The sequence below is a fragment of the Convolutriloba macropyga genome, chromosome 3, assembly GCF_964194025.1.
Source record: "Convolutriloba macropyga chromosome 3, txConMacr16.3, whole genome shotgun sequence".
Classification (NCBI taxonomy): domain Eukaryota; kingdom Metazoa; phylum Xenacoelomorpha; order Acoela; family Convolutidae; genus Convolutriloba; species Convolutriloba macropyga.
In genome coordinates this window covers 62,958,189-62,977,882 of record NC_134470.1, presented here as the reverse complement: position 1 = coordinate 62,977,882, position 19,694 = coordinate 62,958,189, and the positions used below count along the sequence as shown (strand labels likewise).

General features: G+C 34.4%; 2 protein-coding genes across 2 annotated transcripts in view; both read left to right on the top strand.

The window, feature by feature from the left end:
• The window catches only part of LOC142336696 (uncharacterized), a 69,248-nt gene that overhangs the window by 8,186 nt on the left and 41,368 nt on the right, over positions 1–19,694 (top strand). The window contains exon 4 of the mRNA XM_075385609.1: positions 4,259–4,472. Coding sequence (XP_075241724.1) covers positions 4,259–4,472 — 214 coding nt within the window. The remainder of the gene's footprint in view (positions 1–4,258; positions 4,473–19,694) is intronic.
• LOC142336340 (actin-related protein 2-like) overlaps positions 8,745–19,694 on the top strand; it is a 229,696-nt gene continuing 218,746 nt past the window's right edge. Inside the window, exon 1 of the mRNA XM_075385099.1 lies at positions 8,745–8,754. The gene's annotated coding sequence lies outside the window, so the exon portion shown is untranslated. The remainder of the gene's footprint in view (positions 8,755–19,694) is intronic.

Here is a 19,694-nt window from a genome sequence, read left to right as displayed (position 1 = left end):
CGAATAAAATTTGCCATTTTAAATAAAATTGAGTTCAGTTGGTTTTCAAGGAAGCATTTTGTTTAAAACGATTTGTATTCCTAAATAACGACAAGCATGAGCTGGTTTAATAACTTCATCTATAAAGGAAAACTTTGGATCTGCATTAATTTGTTTTTTAAGGAACAATTACTCTGTATTTATTGGCACTTACTGTAAATTGATCTCTGTCCAATATTTTTCTGTTACTGTCATTTTTTTCCATTTTCAATGGAATTTTTTATCTACAATTCAATTTTCAACTAATGCTAGTATCATGCATAAAATGAGCAATGTCATTTTCACACTCAAGTTTTGGTTATATACAGAATTGGAAGGGATATTCCGCTGAGAAAAAGTGAAAGAGAGAGACAGAGTACAATTTATTTGAAAAGATCAATTCTTACTTTTAGAGGGAATTGGTTTCAAACAAGATACAAAGATTGAATAGAATTTGCCATGTTACATAAAACTGAGTTCAGTTCGTTTTCAAGGAAGTATTTTGTTTGAAACCATTTGTATTCCAAAATAACGACAAGCATGACTTGGTCTGATAACTTCATCTATAAAGGATTTACAATTTATTTTATTTACAATTCAATTTTCAAGTAATGGTAGCATTTTCCATAAACTGAACATTGTCATTTTCACGCTCAAGTTTTTCAGAAAACTTCTTACGTGTGAGAGAAAGATAAAAGTTTCAAGCATTGTTCCTTGAGGAACGCCGTGGTTAACAAATAATTTCTCTGATAAGTATGTTCCCAGTTTTATGCATTGTGTTAGATTTATTAGAAAATACGTCAGAAGAAAAATTTGAATTCAGAGAGATTGAAATTTGTGATGCTCAAAAGAAAGCTTTCGCAAAACCTAAGATTGACGCCACGGTTTTGTAGTTATCTTTCACTATTACTGATTCAAAAAATTGAAAGACAGCTTTAGTTGAAGACTTTTTAGATTGGAAGCTGAAATGTTTTCTGTTCAAAAACTCACTTTTTCAGAATATTATACTAACTGATTGCGTAAAAATCATTCAAAAGTTTTTATAAAAATTTGGTTTTAGCAAAATAGGAAGGTATTTATCCAAAACATAAAGAGCTCTTCTATGTGAATTGTTTGAAGTGTGCATACTTTGGATTTGTAAAGAAAAAGTTCTCTAGAATGCAATATTAAATATAGTCTGGAAATGTGTTCGAGTAGCTTATTTTCCAGATATAAAAGCCCACACATTGATGTATCCCCAGTCTATTTTTGTTGCTGTCTAATTTGTCAAAAAATTTCCCTCAAAATAAAAATTCTGAAGCCGAACTTTTTGAAAATTGCCCTGTTTCTGCAACTTTCATCCAACAAACTGGCCTCTTGAGATGCCTATTTTGCTGAAAACTTTGTGAAAAGCGTTACAGATCAAATTTTTTCTTTTATTACCATTCTTTTCAATTTCAGTGGTAATTTGACTGCAATTTTTTCAATTTTTGTCTTAATGAAATTCCTTTTGTTGGGATTGGGAGTATTCATTCATCTAGGTTTCTCAGCAGCTTTTTAACTTCTTTTCTCACCTATTGTTTATGTAAAAGATTCTTTTTGTTGTTTGAAACTAGCTTCATCTCTGTTGGTGCGTGTTTTTCTTGTGTCTTCATAGTGAACAAAATTTTCTTTTGAACCCTGTGAACATCCTATTGCAGTTTGTCGTTGATAAACTTTTCTCAAAACTGTAAGAGCGAGATCTCAAAAAAAAAATTTACCAAGAAAGTTTTTTGCCTATCCCCTCATAATTTACTTTTATTTGTTTTCTTCTCAATAACAAAGTTAGCTCTGAATAAAATTAGATTCTGCTCCATGTCGGAATGACGTAAGGAAGTTTCCCAACTAGTGATTTTTTGTTAGAAGAAAACAACGATTTATCAACGTTTCCTTCTTGCAACGCATACGCAAAGTAATGTAAACATTGGAGGACTGTAATCCTAGTCCTGGCAAAAAATTATGAAGAATTCTTTGTCATGTTTTGCTCAAAATGTCAAAATTATAATCTCAAAAACATAACAATATAGTCTGTAGATGAGAACGCCTTGGAGACTTCAGCACTTAAATCCTCCAAAAAAAACTACGAGGCTTTCATGTGGACAATAGGAGACGTTAATGGGACACTTCTCAGCAAAGGCATTGATGATTTCCAGTCACAACGTTTCAAAGGAACCTCTTTTAGTAAAGCGGAGAGCGCTTCCTTTATTATTCTGATTAGGATGTGATCAAAATCTTCTATTAAATGCGATATTTTTAAATCTTCTCTGTCCTTTAGCAGCACAGACTTTTCATCGCTTAAGGTGATCGGCAACGCATGTAATTCCTTTATCGGTTAACTCGAACAATTTTTCTATAAGTCTGAACTTTCAACGGCAAGAGCTAGAATAAATTTGACAATTTCAAAAAAATTTGACATGAACATCTTCAAGACTAATTCATCTGTCGTCGTATAGTCGTTTTAACTTGGACTTGAGTCTCAGAGCATTTCACCTCTGAAACAGCACGTTTCAAGTGTAAACACTTAATTCAGTTCTGGAAAATTGCATCTCCAGAATATTTTAAGTTTCATTATGTGCAGTTCTTCTTCACTATGATTATTTTGAGGTCAAGGAGTTAGTGCAGACTAATTTATCCTGTACAGTCTAAAAATTGCTCATACCCTAAAATTAAGTCTGAGCAGAAAAATGTCATACTTCTGTTGCTCAAAACTGGTAATTATTATACACACTTTTTATATAAAAGCTAGTTTGTAGGCAATTACCACAAAGCCCATGTAGCTGAGTGATTACGACTTGCTACGCAACTTAAGTGTGCTACAAGTAAGCACGCGGAAGTTCGAATCGCATACATATCAAACGTTGGTGGGAGGAGTTAGGCTGAGCATATTATTTTTCATGCCATATATTTTTCTCAAAAATCAAGACTGGCCCGTGTAAATTGGGACTTGAACAGAGTACTGGCCGGTTTAAAGAAATAGAATGTCTGTATACTGATTCAGCGCTGATTTACTCTGCCACCAACCTCTGGGGAGTTTAATGCAAATTTGTACAGACTGTTGCTATTTTTTCATAAAATTGGCCCGTCGGATTTGTCATGATTGTGATCTGCATTAATGATAAGAATTGGAGTTTAAATCTTCGTAGGAGAAAATAGTTTAATTTAGATCAGATTGAAATTGGTTTTAGTTCTGCAAAATTTCTTATCAATTTGTTAGTTTGAATTCGCATAGCGAATCGAACTGGTTGATTTTTGTATTCAATTCATTAAATGAAATGGGGCCAAAAGATCACTAATTGATTTTTAATTTGAATGGCAAAATGGTCAAAATCTGTTAAAACTTGCACCAGAACAAAAATTTAATTGTAATCATTTCATAAGATAAGATCAGCATTATTGTACACAAATTAACAAATCAGATAATTAAATATGAAATACGTTCATGAACAGACAGTGACTCATTGATGTAGAAATAACACCATTATATATACTTGCGTTGGTGATCACTATTCAATTTCTAAATATGTTTATATTCCACTAGGATTTAGCTTGACGATGTCCTGTATTTTTTGATGCCTTGTTTGTTCACCTTTTGTTTTTGTCTGACATTTTGCTAACTTTTTTATCTTGAGGGAGCTTTGATGTAAAACTTTGCATCACCTGTGGACATTAGCCTGGCAAGATCTTTCAAACTGTTGCAATTGATGCAAGATTTGGGCGAAAATGATGCTATTTTTCAAGTAATTTACAAGAAAATTTGTCAATATTATGCCTAATCAGACAAGATTTTGTCTGATAATTAACGAGTCTCGACTAGTGATATCATATCTCTATTGAAAACTGAGACAGCCAAATAACATTTTCTGATTTTGTATATAATCAAACCAATTGATTTATAGAAAATGTGATCTAAAAAAAGCTTTTTGTGGTTTTTAATCCTTCATCTAAGAGAAGGAGAAAGAAATCACTTTTTGCCTGGTCTGCTAGCGGCTTCAACTTTAGAAATCAGGGATTTTTGTATTATGAAATCTTGTTTTGCCTGAGTTTAAATTTGTTTTCTGAATATGATTGCTAAGAAAAATAAGAAAAAAGCTCCCCTCCCCTCAACAACCCCATCCCCTCAGCAACCCATCCTACCCCTGAACAACAGCAACACGCCCCTTTGTCGCCAGATTGTAATTTAAACAACATTTGTTTTATTACAATAGTTGATTTGATGTTTCAGGTGAAAGTAGAGTTGGTAATTGACTCAGTGACTGCGTTGGGATCTCAAGTGATATACATGTATTCCCCAATTTCCCAAGTCAGTGGGGCTGTCTATGTGTTCTCCGACTACGAAAACGTGGGAGGAGAGATCAGCCTTAACTGGACTCATCTGGCTGGGTCTTTTGACTCGATAAATTCCATTCAGGTGACAGAAATAGCAGTCACTGGATTAGGTGAGTTATTTTTCTCTATATTGTTTCATCAAATGTTATTTTCTAACCAAGTAAAGAAAAGATTCTTCAAGAACCCTGCAAGAAATCCTGCAAGTGAACGCATACAGTTTTTCATTTTTCTTCCCGGGCCGAGGATTTTGCCGAAAAATAACGGGGAAAAGAGTGTAAAGAGTGTAAAAATAATATTTTTACACCGTTAGTGCCCCCCTTATTAAGGGTGGAATTACCTGTTAAAGTGTAATTTTAGTGGTGTAATTTTAAGATTTAACGGTGGAAGAAGAGTGGAATAACTTATTTTCACACTCTTTGGATTACACTGTTAAAATTTATTTTTACACTCTTTATTACACCGTTAAAACTTATTGTTACACTCTTTTTTACACTCTTTTTTTATCTTTTACACCCCTAAATTACACTTTAATATGCAATTACACCCTAAATAAGGGGGGCACTAACGGTTTAAAAATATTATTTTTACACTCTTTACACTCTTTTCCCCGTTATTTTTCGGCAAAATCCTTTTCCATTATGGTTTGCGTGTGTTTCCCTCCTCCTTATCTCAACCGGGCTGGGGACTGGTACGGCGGAGTTATGTACATTCAACTAAAGGAGATTTTTGAGCAAAGAACTGGCCGAAAAACCAGGCCTAAACTCTATCTCCAAAACAAAATAGAAGCAAACAATAAAATAGCTAAGAACTGTCGGAAACAATAACAAATACATAAAAAATTACGAAATATATTAGATAAAATAATATAAATAAAGATGTTAACTTTTTCCAGAGGCGGTCTATGCCAGAAATTCTTTTTTTCTAGCTTCTATATAGCCTAGGGACACTACATACCAAGTTTTGTTGAATTTGGACAACTCTATGACCCTATGAAAAATAACTATAGTTAAAATTCGCCAATCGCGAAAATGGCAAATTTCCGTATGAAAAACTAACCTTTTTCCTAGGCCAGCCATACCAAAAATTCTTGTTTTTTTTACACTCTATCTACACAGGTGATACTCCATACCGAGTTTGGTTCGATTTCAACAACTCAATGACCCTATCAAAAATAACTATAGTTAAAATTCTCTAATCGCGAAACTCGCAAATTTCCGTAGAAAAAACTAACTTTTTGCTATGCAAGCTATACCAAAAATTCTTATTGTTTTACACCCTACGTACACGGGGAATAATCCATACCGAGTTTGGTTTGATTTCAACAACTCCTTTACCCGATGAAGAAGACCTATTTTTAAAATTCGCTCATAGCGAAATTCGCAAATTTCAGTATGAACAACTAACTTTTTCCCTAGACAAGCTATAGCAGAAATTCTGTTTGATTTACACTTTAACTTCACAGCGGATACTCCATACAGAGTTTGGTTCGATTTCAACAACTCTAAGACCCTATCAAAACTAGCTATAGTTAAAATTCTCGAATCGCGAAATTCGCAAATTTCCGTATGAAAAACTATCTTTTTTCCTAGGCAAGCTATACCAAAAATTCTTACTGTTTTACACCCTACGTACACGGGGAAAAATCGATACCGAGTTCGGTTTGATCTCAACAAATCCTTGACCTGATGAAAAAGAACTATTTTTAAAATTCGCTGATCGCGAAATTCGCAAATTTCCGTATGAAAAACTAACTTTTTTCCTAGGCAAGCTATACCAAAAATTCTTATTGTTTTACACCCTACGTACACGGGGAATAATCGACACCGAGTTTGATTTGATTTCAACAACTCCTTGACCTGATGAAAAGGAACTACTTTTAAAATTCGCTGATCGCGAAATTCGCAAATTTCCGTATGAAAAACTAACTTTTTTTCCTAGGCAAGCTATGCCAAATGTTTTTATTGTTTTACGCTTTGACTCCACAGGGGATACTCCATACCGAGTTTGGTTCGATTTCAACAACTCTATGACCCTATCAAAACTAACTATATTTTAAAATCGCTAATCGCGAAGTTCGCAAATTTCCGTATGAAAAACTAACCTTTTCCCTAGGCAAGCTATACCAAATGTTTTTATTGTTTTACACTCAACCTACTTAGGGGATACTCCATACCGAGTTTGGTTTGGTTTGGACAACCCCTTGATCCGATCAAACAGACCTATTTTTAAAATTCCTTATTCGCGAAACTCAAAAAGATCCGTATGAATTCCGTATGAAAAACTTACTTTTTTACTAGGCAATTTATAGCAAAAGCTCCTTTTGTCCTACATTCTACCTACACAGGGGATACTACATGCAGAATTTGGTTGGATTTAGACAACTATAAGACCCAATCAATAACAACATCATTTAAAATTCGTTTTTCGCGAAATTCGCAAATTTTTGTATGAAAACGTATTTTTTTTTCGTAGGCAAGCTATAGTAAAAATTCCTTTTGTCCTACATTCTACCTACACTAGGGATACTCTATTCCGAGTTTGGTTTAATTTGAATAACCTTTTGACCCAGTCAAAAAAAACAATAGTTAAAATTCGCTAATCGCGAAATTCGCAATTTTCCGTATGAAAATCCAACTTTTTTGCTAGGCAAGCTATACCCAAATTTCTTTTTGTTTTACATTCTAATTACACTGGTAATACTCCATGCCGAGGTTGGTTTGGTTTGGACAGCTCCTTGACCCGATCAAAATGACCCATTTTTAAAATTGCTTATTCGCGAAAGTTCCGTATGAAATCCGTATGAAATAATAACTTTTTTTTACTAGGCAGGCTATAGCAAAAATTCTTTTTTTCCTACACTCTACCTTCGTGGGGATACTACATACCAAGTTTGGTTCGATTTGGACAACTCCTTGACCCGATCAAAAAGAACCTTTTTTTAAAATTCGTTTTCGCGAAAATCAAAAAATTCCCTATGAAAAATTAACTTTTTCCCTAGACAAGCTATAGCAAAACCTTTTTTTGATTTACACTCTTAGCTCACAGGGGATACTCTAAACCGAGTTTGGTTCGATTCCAACAAATCTATGACCCTATGAAAACTAACTATAATTTAAAATCGCTAATCGCGAAATTCGCAAACTTCCGTATGAAAAACTAACTTTTTCCCTAGGCAAGCTATACCAAATATTTTTATTGTTTTACACTCAACTTACACAGGGTATACTCCATACCGAGTTTGGTTTGGTTTGGACAACTCCTTGACCCGATCAAACAGACACATTTTTTAGAATCCTTATTCGCGAAACTCAAAAAGATCCGAATGAAATCCGTATGAAATACTTACATTTTTACTAGGCGCAAGTTACAGCAAAAACTCTTTTCATCATACATTCTACACAGGGGATAATACATGCAGAGTTTGGTTGGATTTGGACAACTCTAAGACCCAATCAATAACAACAACATTTAAGATTCGTTTTTCGCGAAATTCGCAAATTTCCGTAAGAAAACCTAATTTTTTTTGTAGGCAAGCAAAAGCAAAAATTCTTTTCGTCCTGTTCTCTAACTACACCAGGGATACTCTATTCCGAGTTTGGTTTAATATAAACAACTTTTTAACCCAATCAAAAATAACTATAGTTGATATTCGCTAATCGCGAAATTCGCAATTTTCCGTATGAAAATCCAACTGTTTTGCTAGGCAAGCTATACCAAAATTTCCTTTTGTTTTACACTCTAATTACACTGGTGATACTCCATGCCGAGGTTGGTTTGGTTTGGACAGCTCCTTGACCCGATCAAACAGACCTATTTTTAAAATTCCTTATTCGCGAAACTCAAAAAATTCCTTATTAAATCCGTATGAAAAACATAATTTTTTACTAGGCAAGTTATAGCAAACACTCCTTTTGTTATACGTTCTACCTACACAGGGGATACTACATGCCAAGTTTGGTTTGATATGGACAACTCTAAGACACAATCAATAACAACTACAGTTTAAATTGGTTTTTCGCGAAATTCGCAAATTTCCGTAAGAAAACCTAATTTTTTTGTAGGCAAGCTATAATAAAAATTCTCTTCGTCCTGCTCTCTACCTACACCAGGGATACTCTATTCCGAGTTTGGTTTAATTTGAACAACTTTTTGACCCAATAAAAAATAACTATAGTTAATATTCGCTAATCGCGAAATTCGCAAATTTCCGTATGAAAAACCAACTTTTTTGCAAGGCAAGCTATGCCAAAATTTCTTTTGGTTTTACACTCTAATTACAATGGTGATACTCCCTGTGGAGGTTGGCTTGGTTTGGACAACTCCTTGACCCTATCAAACAGACCTATTTTTAAAATTCCTTATTCGCGAAGCTCAAAAAATTCCTTATTAAATCCGGATGAAATACCTAATTTTTTACTAGGCAAGTTATAGCGAAAACTCTTTTTGTTATACGTTCAAACTACACAGGGGATACTACGTGCCAAGTTTGGTTTGATTTGGATAACTCTCAGACCCAATCAATAACAACTACATTTAAAATTCGTTATTTGCAATTTTCCGTATGATAACCTAACTTTTTTTCGTAGGCAAGCTTTAGCAAATATTCGTTTCGTCCCACACTCTACCTACGCCAGGGACTCTTTATTCCGCGTTTGGCTTAATTTGAACAACATTTTGGCCCAAAAAAAACTATATTTAAAATTCGCTAATCGCGAAATTCGCAATTTTCCGTATGAAAATCCAACTTTTTTGCTAGGCAAGCTATACCAAAAGTTTTTTTTGTTTTACACTCTAATTACACTGGTGATACTCCATGCCGAGGTTGGTTTGGTTTGGACAGCTCCTCGACCCGATCAAACAGACCTATTTTTAAAATTCCTTATTCGCGAAACTCAAAAAATTACTTTTGAAAGCCGTATGAAATACTTAATTTATTACACAGGGGATACTACATGCCAAGTTTGGTTCGACTTGGACAGCTCTTACACACAATCAATAACAACTACAGTTTAAATTCGTTTTTCGCGAAATTCGCAAATTTCCGTAAGAAAACCTAATTTTTTTCGTAGGCAAGCTATAGCAAAAATTCTTTTTGTCATGCTCTCTACCTACACCAGGGATATTCTATTCCGAGTTTGGTTTAATTTGAACAACTTTTTGACTTAATGAAAAATAACTATAGTTAATATTCGCTAATCGCGAAATTCGCAAATTTCCGTATGAAAACCGAACGTTTTGCGAGGCAAGCTATACCAAAAGTTTTTTTGTTTTACACTCTAATTACACTGGTGATACTCCATACCGAGTTTGGTTTGGTTGGACAACTCCTTGACCCGATCAAACAGACCTATTTTTAAAATTCCTTATTCGCGAAACTCAAAAATTTACTTTTGAAAGCTGCATGAAATACTTAATATATTACTAGGCAAGTTATAGCAAAAACTCCTTTTGTTATACGTTCTACCTACACAGGGGATACTACATGCCAAGTTTGGTTTGATTTGGACAACTCCAAGACACAATCAATAACAACTACAATTTAAATTCGTTTTTCGCGAAATTCGCAAATTTCCGTAAGAAAACCTAATTTTTTTTGTAGGCAAGCTATAGCAAAAATTCTTTTCGTCCTGCTCTCTACCTACACCAGGGATATTCTATTCCGAGTTTGGTTTAATTTGAACAACTTTTTGACCCAATGAAAAATAACTATAGTTATTATTCGCTAATCGCGAAATTCGCAAATTTCCGTTTGAAAAACCGACTTTTTGCAAGGCAAGCAATATCAAAAATTCTTTTTGTTTTACACTCTAATTACACTGGTGATACTCCATGCCGAGGTTGGTTTGGTTTGGACAGCTCCTCGACCCGATCAAACAGACCTATTTTTAAAATTCCTTATTCGCGAAACTCAAAAAATTACTTTTGAAAGCCGTATGAAATACTTAATTTATTACTAGGCAATTATAGCAAAAACTTTTTTTGTTATACATTCTACCTACACAGGGGATACTACATGCCAAGTTTGGTTCGACTTGGACAGCTCTTACACACAATCAATAACAACTACAGTTTAAATTCGTTTTTCGCGAAATTCGCAAATTTCCGTAAGAAAACCTAATTTTTTTTCGTAGTCAAGCTATAGCAAAAATTCTTTTTGTCATGCTCTCTACCTACACCAGGGATATTCTATTCCGAGTTTGGTTTAATTTGAACAACTTTTTGACCCAATGAAAAATAACTATAGTTAATATTCGCTAATCGCGAAATTCGCAAATTTCCGTATGAAAACCGAACGTTTTGCGAGGCAAGCTATACCAAAAATTTTTTTGTTTTACACTCTAATTACACTGGTGATACTCCATACCGAGTTTGGTTTGGTTTGGACAACCCCTTGACCCGATCAAACAGACCTATTTTTAAAACTCCTTATTCGCGAAACTCAAAAATTTACTTTTGAAAGCCGTATGAAATACTTAATATATTACTAGGCAAGTTATAGCAAAAACTCCTTTTGTTATACGTTCTACCTACACAGGGGATACTACATGCCAAGTTTGGTTTGAATTGGACAACTCTAAGACACAATCAATAACAACTACAATTTAAATTCGTTTTTCGCGAAATTCGCAAATTTCCGTAAGAAAACCTATTTTTTTTGTAGGCAAGCTATAGCAAAAATTCTTTTCGTCCTGCTCTCTACCTACACCAGGGATACTCTATTCCGAGTTTGGTTTAATATAAACAACTTTTTAACCCAATCAAAAATTACTATAGTTAATATTCGCTAATCGCGAAATTCGCAATTTTCCGTATGAAAATCCAATTATTTTGCTAGGCAAGCTATACCAAAATTTCTTTTTGTTTTACACTCTGTTTACACTGGTGATACTCCATGCCGAGGTTGGTTTGGTTTGGACAGCTCCTTGACCCGATCAAACAGACCTATTTTTAAAATTCCTTATTCGCGAAACTCATAAATTTACTTTTGAAAGCCGTATGAAATACTTAATATACTACTAGGCAAGTTATAGCAAAAACTCCTTTTGTTATACGTTCTACCTACACAGGGGATACTACATGCCAAGTTTGGTTTGATTTGGACAACTCTAAGACACAATCAATAACAACTACAATTTAAATTCTTTTTTCGCGAAATTCGCAAATTTCCGTAAGAAAACCTAATTTTTTTTGTAGGCAAGCTATAGCAAAAATTCTTTTCGTCCTGCTCTCTACCTACACCAGGGATACTCTATTCCGAGTTTGGTTTAATATAAACAACTTTTTAACCCAATCAAAAATAACTATATTTAATAATCGCTAATCGCGAAATTCGCAAATTTCCGTATGAAAAACCGACTTTTTTGCAAGGCAAGCAATACCAAAATTTCTTTTTGTTTTACACTCTAATTACACTGGTGATACTCCCTGCCGAGGTTGGCTTGGTTTGGACAGCTCCTTGACCCGATCAAACAGACATATTTTTAAAAATCCTTATTCGCGAAACCCAAAAAGATCCGAATGAAATCCGTATGAAATACTTACTTTTTTACTAGGCAAGTTATAGCAAAAACTCTTTTTATCATACATTTCACCTACACATGGGATACTACATGCCAAGTTTGGTTTGATTTGGACAACTCTAAGACACAATCAATAACAACTACAATTTAAATTCGTTTTTCGCGAAATTCGCAAATTTCCGTAAGAAAACCTATTTTTTTTTGTAGGCAAGCTATAGCAAAAATTCTTTTCGTCCTGCTCTCTACCTACACCAGGAATACTCTATTCCGAGTTTGGTTTAATATAAACAACTTTTTAACCCAATCAAAAATTACTATAGTTAATATTCGCTAATCGCGAAATTCGCAATTTTCCGTATGAAAATCCAATTATTTTGCTAGGCAAGATATACCAAAATTTCTTTTTGTTTTACACTCTGTTTACACTGGTGATACTCCATGCCGAGGTTGGTTTGGTTTGGACAGCTCCTTGACCCGATCAAACAGACCTATTTTTAAAATTCCTTATTCGCGAAACTCATAAATTTACTTTTGAAAGCCGTATGAAATACTTAATATACTACTAGGCAAGTTATAGCAAAAACTTCTTTTGTTATACGTTCTACCTACACAGGGGATACTACATGCCAAGTTTGGTTTGATTTGGACAACTCTAAGACACAATCAATAACAACTACAATTTAAATTCTTTTTTCGCGAAATTCTCAAATTTCCGTAAGAAAACCTAATTTTTTTTGTAGGCAAGCTATAGCAAAAATTCTTTTCCTCCTGCTCTCTACCTACACCAGGGATACTCTATTCCGAGTTTGGTTTAATATAAACAACTTTTTAACCCAATCAAAAATAACTATAGTTAATAATCGCTAATCGCGAAATTCGCAAATTTCCGTATGAAAAACCGACTTTTTTGCAAGGCAAGCAATACCAAAATTTCTTTTTGTTTTACACTCTAATTACACTGGTGATACTCCCTGCCGAGGTTGGCTTGGTTTGGACAGCTCCTTGACCCGATCAAACAGACATATTTTTAAAAATCCTTATTCGCGAAACCCAAAAAGATCCGAATGAAATCCGTATGAAATACTTACTTTTTTACTAGGCAAGTTATAGCAAAAACTCTTTTTATCATACCTTTCACCTACACATGGGATACTACATGCCAAGTTTGGTTTGATTTGGATAACTCTAAGACCCAATCAATAACAACTACATTTAAAATTCGTTATTTGCAAGTTTCCGTATGATAACCTAACTTTTTTTCGTAGGCAAGCTTTAGCAAATATTCGTTTCGTCCCACACTCTACCAAAACCAGGGACACTCTATTCCGAGTTTGGTTTAATTTAAACAACTTTTTGACCCAATCAAAAATAACTATACTAAAATTCGGTAATCGCGAAATTCGCAATTTTCCGTATGAAAATCCAACTTTTTTGCCAGGCTAGCTATATCAAAAATTCTTTTTGTTTTACACTCTAATTACACTGGTGATACTCCATGTCAAGGTTGGTTTGGTTTGGACTGCTCCTTGACCCGATCAAACAGACCTTATTTTAAAATTCTTATTCGCGAAACTCAAAATGTTCCGTATGAAATCCGTATGAAATACTAATTTTTTCTACTAGGCAAGCTATACCAAAAATTCGTTTTGTGCTACACTTTACTTACACAGGAGATACTCCATACGGATTTTCGTTCAATTTGAACAACTTTTTGACCCAATGAAAAAGACCTATTTTTAAAATTCTCTTTTCGCGAAATTCAAAAAGTTCCGTATGAAATACTAACTTTTTTACTAGGCAAGCTATAGCATCAACTCCTTTTGTCCTACATTTTACCTACACAGGGGATACTCCATGCCGAGGTTGGTTCCATCTGGACAGCTCTATGACTCAATCAAAAAGAACTATATTTAAAATTCGTTTTTCGCGACTTTCAAAAAGTTTTTTACTAGGCAAGCTATAGCAAAATTTTTTTTGTGCTACACTTTACTTACACAGGAGTTACTCCATACGAGTTTGGTTCAATTTGAACAACTTTTTGACCCATTGAAAAGGCCTATTTTTAAAATTCCCTTTTCCTGAAATTCAAAAAGCTCCGTATGAAATACTAATTTTTTTTACTAAGCAAGCTATAGCATCAACTCCTTTTGTCCTACATTTTATCTACACAGGGGATACTCCCTGCCGAGTTTGGTTCCATCTGGACAACTCAATCACTCAATCAAAAAGAACAATAATTAAAATTCGTTATTCGCGAAATTCAAAAAGTTTCGTATGAAATCCGTATGAAATACTAGCTTTTTTGCTAGGCAAACTATAGAAAATTTTTTTTTGTGCTACACTTTACCTACACAGGAGATACGATACTCCATATGGAGTTTGGTTCAATTTGAGCAACTTTTCGATCCAATGAAAAAGACCTTTTTTAAAATTCCCTTTTCGCGAAATTCAAAAAGTTTCGTATGCAATACTAACTTTTTTATTAGGCAAGCTATAGCATCAACTCCTTTTGTCCTACATTTTATCTACACAGGGGATACTCCATGCCGAGTTTGGTTCCATCTGGACAACTCTATCACTCAATCAAAAAGAACTATAATTAAAATTCGTTATTCGCAAAAATCAAAAAGTTTCGTATGAAATCCGTATGAAATACTAACTTTCTTGCTAGGTAAGCTATAGAAAAAAATTTTTGTGCTACACTTTACTTACACAGGAGATACTCCATACGGAGTTTGGTTCAATTTGAACAACTTTTTGATCCAATGAAAAAGACCTTTTTTAAAATTCCCTTTTCGCGAAATTCAAAAAGTTTCGTATGAAAAACTAACTTTTTTACTAGGCAAGGTATAGCATCAACTCCTTTTGTCCTACATTTTGCCTACACAGGGGATACCACATGCCGAGTTTGGTTTGATTTGGACAACTCTAAGACCCAATCAAAAACAACTATATTTAAAAGTCGTTATTCGCGAAACTCGCAAATTTCCGTATGATAACCTAACTTTTTTTCGTAGGCAAGCTTTAGCTAAAATTCGTTTCGTCCTACACTCTACCTACACAGGGAATACTCTCTTCCGAGTTTGGCTTAGTTTGAACAATTTTTTGACCAATCAAAAATAACTTTATTTAAAATTCGCTAATCGCGAAATTCGCAAACTTCCGTATGAAAACCCAAGTTTTGCGAGGCAAGCTTTACCAAAAATTCTTTCGTTTTACACTCTAATTACACTGGTGATACTCCCTGCCGAGGTTGGCTTGGTTTGGACAGCTCCTTGACCCGATCAAACAGACATATTTTTAAAAATCCTTATTCGCGAAACTCAAAAAGATCCGAATGAAATCCGTATGAAATACTTATTTTTTACTGGGCAAGTTATAGCAAAAACTCTTTTTATCATACATTTCACCTACACATTGGATACTACATGCCAAGTTTGGTTTGATTTGGATAACTCTAAGACCCAATCAATAACAACTACATTTAAAATTCGTTATTGGCAAATTTCCGTATGATAACCTAACTTTTTTTCGTAGGCAAGCTTTAGCAAATATTCGTTTCGTCCCACACTCTACCAAAACCAGAGACACTCTATTCCGAGTTTGGTTTAATTTAAACAACTTTTTGACCCAATCAAAAATAACTATACTAAAATTCGGTAATCGCGAAATTCGCAATTTTCCGTATGAAAATCCATCTTTTTTGCCAGACTAGCTATATCAAAAATTCTTTTTGTTTTACACTCTAATTACACTGGTGATGCTCCATGTCGATGTTGGTTTGGTTTGGACAGCTCTTTGACCCGATCAAGCAGACATATTTTTAAAAATCCTTATTCGCGAAACTCAAAAAGATCCGAATGAAATACTTAATTTTTGCTAGGCAAGCTATAGCAAAAACTTTTTTTGTCCTACATTTTACCTACACAAGGGAAACTACATGCCGAGATTGGTTTGATTTGGACAACTATAAGACCCAATCAATAACAACTACATTTAAAATTCATTATTCGCAAAATTCGCAAAATTCGCAAAATTCGCAAAATTCGCAGGGGATACTCTCTTCCGAGTTTAGTTTAATTTGAACAATTTTTTGACCCAATCAAAAATAACTTTATTTAAAATTCGCTAATCGCGAAATTCGCAAACTTCCGTATGAAAACCCAACTTTTTTGCTAGGCAAGCTATACCAAAATTTCGTTTGTTTTTTACTCTAATTCATTATTCGCGAAATTCGGAATTTTCAGTATGATAACCTAAATTTTTTCGTAGGTAAGCTTTAGCAAAAATTCTTTTCGGCCTACACTGTACCTACACAGGGGATACTCTCTTCCGAGTTTGGTTTAATGTGAAAAGTTTTATGACCCAATCAAAAATAACTTTATTTAAAATTCGCTTATCGCGAAATTCGCAAACTTCCGTATGAAAACCCAACTTTTTTGCTAGGCAAGCTATACCAAAAATTCTTTTGTTTTTTACTCTAATTACACTGGTGATACTCCATACCGAGTTAGGTTTGGTTTGGACAGCTCTTTGACCCGATCAAGCAGACATATTTTTAAAAATCCTTATTCGCGAAACTCAAAAAGATCCGAATGAAATCCGTATGAAATACTTAAAATTCGTTATTTGCGAAATTCAAAAATTTCCGTATGAATTGCGTATGGAAAACTAACTTTTTTCCTAGGCAAACTACAGCAAAAACTCTCTTTGTCCTACACTCTCCATACCGAGTTTGGTTGGATTTGGAGATCTCCTTGACCCGATGAAACAGACCTATTTTTAAAAATTAAAAATTCGAAATAATCGCAAACTTCCGTGTGAAAAGCTAACTTTTTTCTAGTAAGCTATAGCAACATTTTTGTATGCTTTACACACTAACTACACAGGGGATACACCATGCCGAGTGTGGTTCCGTCTGGATAACTCTATGACTCAATCAAAATGAACCATATTTAAAATTCGTTATTTGCGAAATTCAAAAAGTTCCGTATGAAATGCGTATGGAAAACTAACTTTTTTCCTAGGCAAACTACCGCAAAGACTCCTTTTGTCCTACACTCTTCCTGCACAGGGAATACTCCATACCGAGTTTGGTTGGATTTGGACATTTCCTTGAACCGATGAAACAGACCTATTTTTAAAAATTAAAAATTCGAAATAATCGCAAATTTCCGTGTGATAAGCTAATTTTTTTCTAGCTAAGCTATAGCAACATTTTTGTTTGCTTTACACACTAACTACACAAGGGATACACCATGCCGAGTTTGGTTCCGTCTGGATAACTATATGACTCAATCAAAATGAACTATATTTAAACTTCGTGATTTGCGAAATTCAAAAAGTTCTGTATGAAATGCGTATGAAAAACTAACTTTTTTCCTAGGCAAACTACCGCAAAGACTCCTTTTGTCCTACACTTTTCTTGCACAGAGAATACTCCATACCGAGTTTGGTTGGATTTGGACATTTCCTTGAACCGATGAAACAGACCTATTTTTAAAAATTAAAAATTCGAAATAATCGCAAATTTCCGTGTGATAAGCTAATTTTTTTCTAGCTAAGCTATAGCAACATTTTTGTTTGCTTTACACACTAACTACACAAGGGATACACCATGCCGAGTTTGGTTCCGTCTGGATAACTATATGACTCAATCAAAATGAACTATATTTAAACTTCGTGATTTGCGAAATTCAAAAAGTTCTGTATGAAATGCGTATGAAAAACTAACTTTTTTCCTAGGCAAACTACAGCAAAAACTCTTTTTGTCCTACACTTTTCCTGCACAGGGAATACTCCATACCGAGTTTGGTTGGATTTGGACATTTCCTTGACCCGATGAAGGAGACCTATTTTTAAAAATTAAATATTCGAAATAATCGCAAATTTCCGTGTGATAAGCTAATTTTTTTCTAGCTAAGCTATAGCAACATTTTTGTTTGCTTTACACACTAACTACACAAGGGATACACCATGCCGAGTTTGGTTCCGTCTGGATAACTCTATGACTCAATCAAAATGAACTATATTTAAACTTCGTGATTTGCGAAATTCAAAAAGTTCTGTATGAAATGCGTATGAAAAACTATTTTTTTTCCTAGCCAAGCTACAGCAAAAACTCTTTTTGTCCTACACTCTACCTACACAGGGAATACTCCAAACCGAGTTTGCTTGGATTTGGACATCTCCACGACCCGATGAAAGAGACCTATTTTTATTATTAGAAAATCGCGAAATTCGCATTTTTACGTATGAAAAAATAAATTTTTTCCTAGACAAGCTAAAGCAAAAATTATTTTTGCTTTACACTCTAACTACACAGGGGATACTGCATACCGAGTTTGGTTGGATTTGGAAAACTCCTTGGACCGATGAAAAGTCACCGAGCATTCAGTCGCTATGCTTTTTTCAATTGGTACCAAACGCTCGTTCGGTTATAGTTTCCCGAAGGGTGCATCAAAAGCATTCAACATAGTCTTAAAAGTTTGCTGCGATGACATCGCAACTCATATTAACCAGTTTTTAACATAAACACTCTGATTTAAAAAAAATTGAAGACCGAGTAGTGAGCATGTGGTCATTTTCGGAGGTTTGATGTCGAAAATTGTTAATAACTTTTTTCCTACGCAAGCTACAGCAAAAGCTCTTTTTGTCCTACACTCTACCTACACAGGGAATACTCCAAACCGATGGTTGGATTTCGACATCTCCTGGAACCGATGAAAGAGACCTATTTTTAAAAATCGCAAATTGCGAAATTCGCAAATTTACGTATGAAAAAATAACTTTTTTCCTAGACAAGCTAAAGCAAAAACTCTTTTTGCTTTACACTCTAACTACACAGGGGATACTCCATACCGAGTTTCGTTGGATTTGGACAACACCTTGAACCGATGAAAAGTCACCGAGCATTCGGTCGCTATTCCTTTTTTCAATTGGTACCAAACGCTCAAAAGCATTCAACATAGTCTTAAAAGTTTGCTGCGATGATATCGCAACTCATATTAGCCAGTTATCAACATAAACACTCTGATTTAAAAAAAATTGAAGACCGAGCACTGAGCATGTGGTCATTTTCGGAGGTTTGATGTCAAAAATCGTTAATAACTTTTTTCCTACGCAAGCTACAGCAAAAGCTCTTTTTGTCCTACACTCTACCTACACAGGGAATACTCCAAACCGAGTTTGGTTGGATTTCGACATCTCCTGGAACCGATGAAAGAGACCTATTTTTAAAAATCGCAAATTGCGAAATTCGCAAATTTACGTATGAAAAAATAACTTTTTTCCTAGACAAGCTAAAGCAAAAACTCTTTTTGCTTTACACTCTAACTACACAGGGGATACTCCATACCGAGTTTCGTTGGATTTGGACAACACCTTGAACCGATGAAAAGTCACCGAGCATTCAGTCGCTATTCCTTTTTTCAATTGGTACCAAACGCTCAAAAGCATTCAACATAGTCTTAAAAGTTTGCTGCGATGATATCGCAACTCATATTAGCCAGTTATCAACATAAACACTCTGATTTAAAAAAAATTGAAGACCGAGCACTGAGCATGTGGTCATTTTCGGAAGTTTGATGTCGAAAATCGTTAATAACTTTTTTCCTACGCAAGCTACAGCAAAAGCTCTTTTTGTCCTACACTCTACCTACACAGGGAATACTCCAAACCGAGTTTGGTTGGATTTGGACATCTCCTGGAACCGATGAAAGAGACCTATTTTTAAAAATCGCAAATTGCGAAATTCGCAAATTTACGTATGAAAAAATAACTTTTTTCCTAGACAAGCTAAAGCAAAAACTC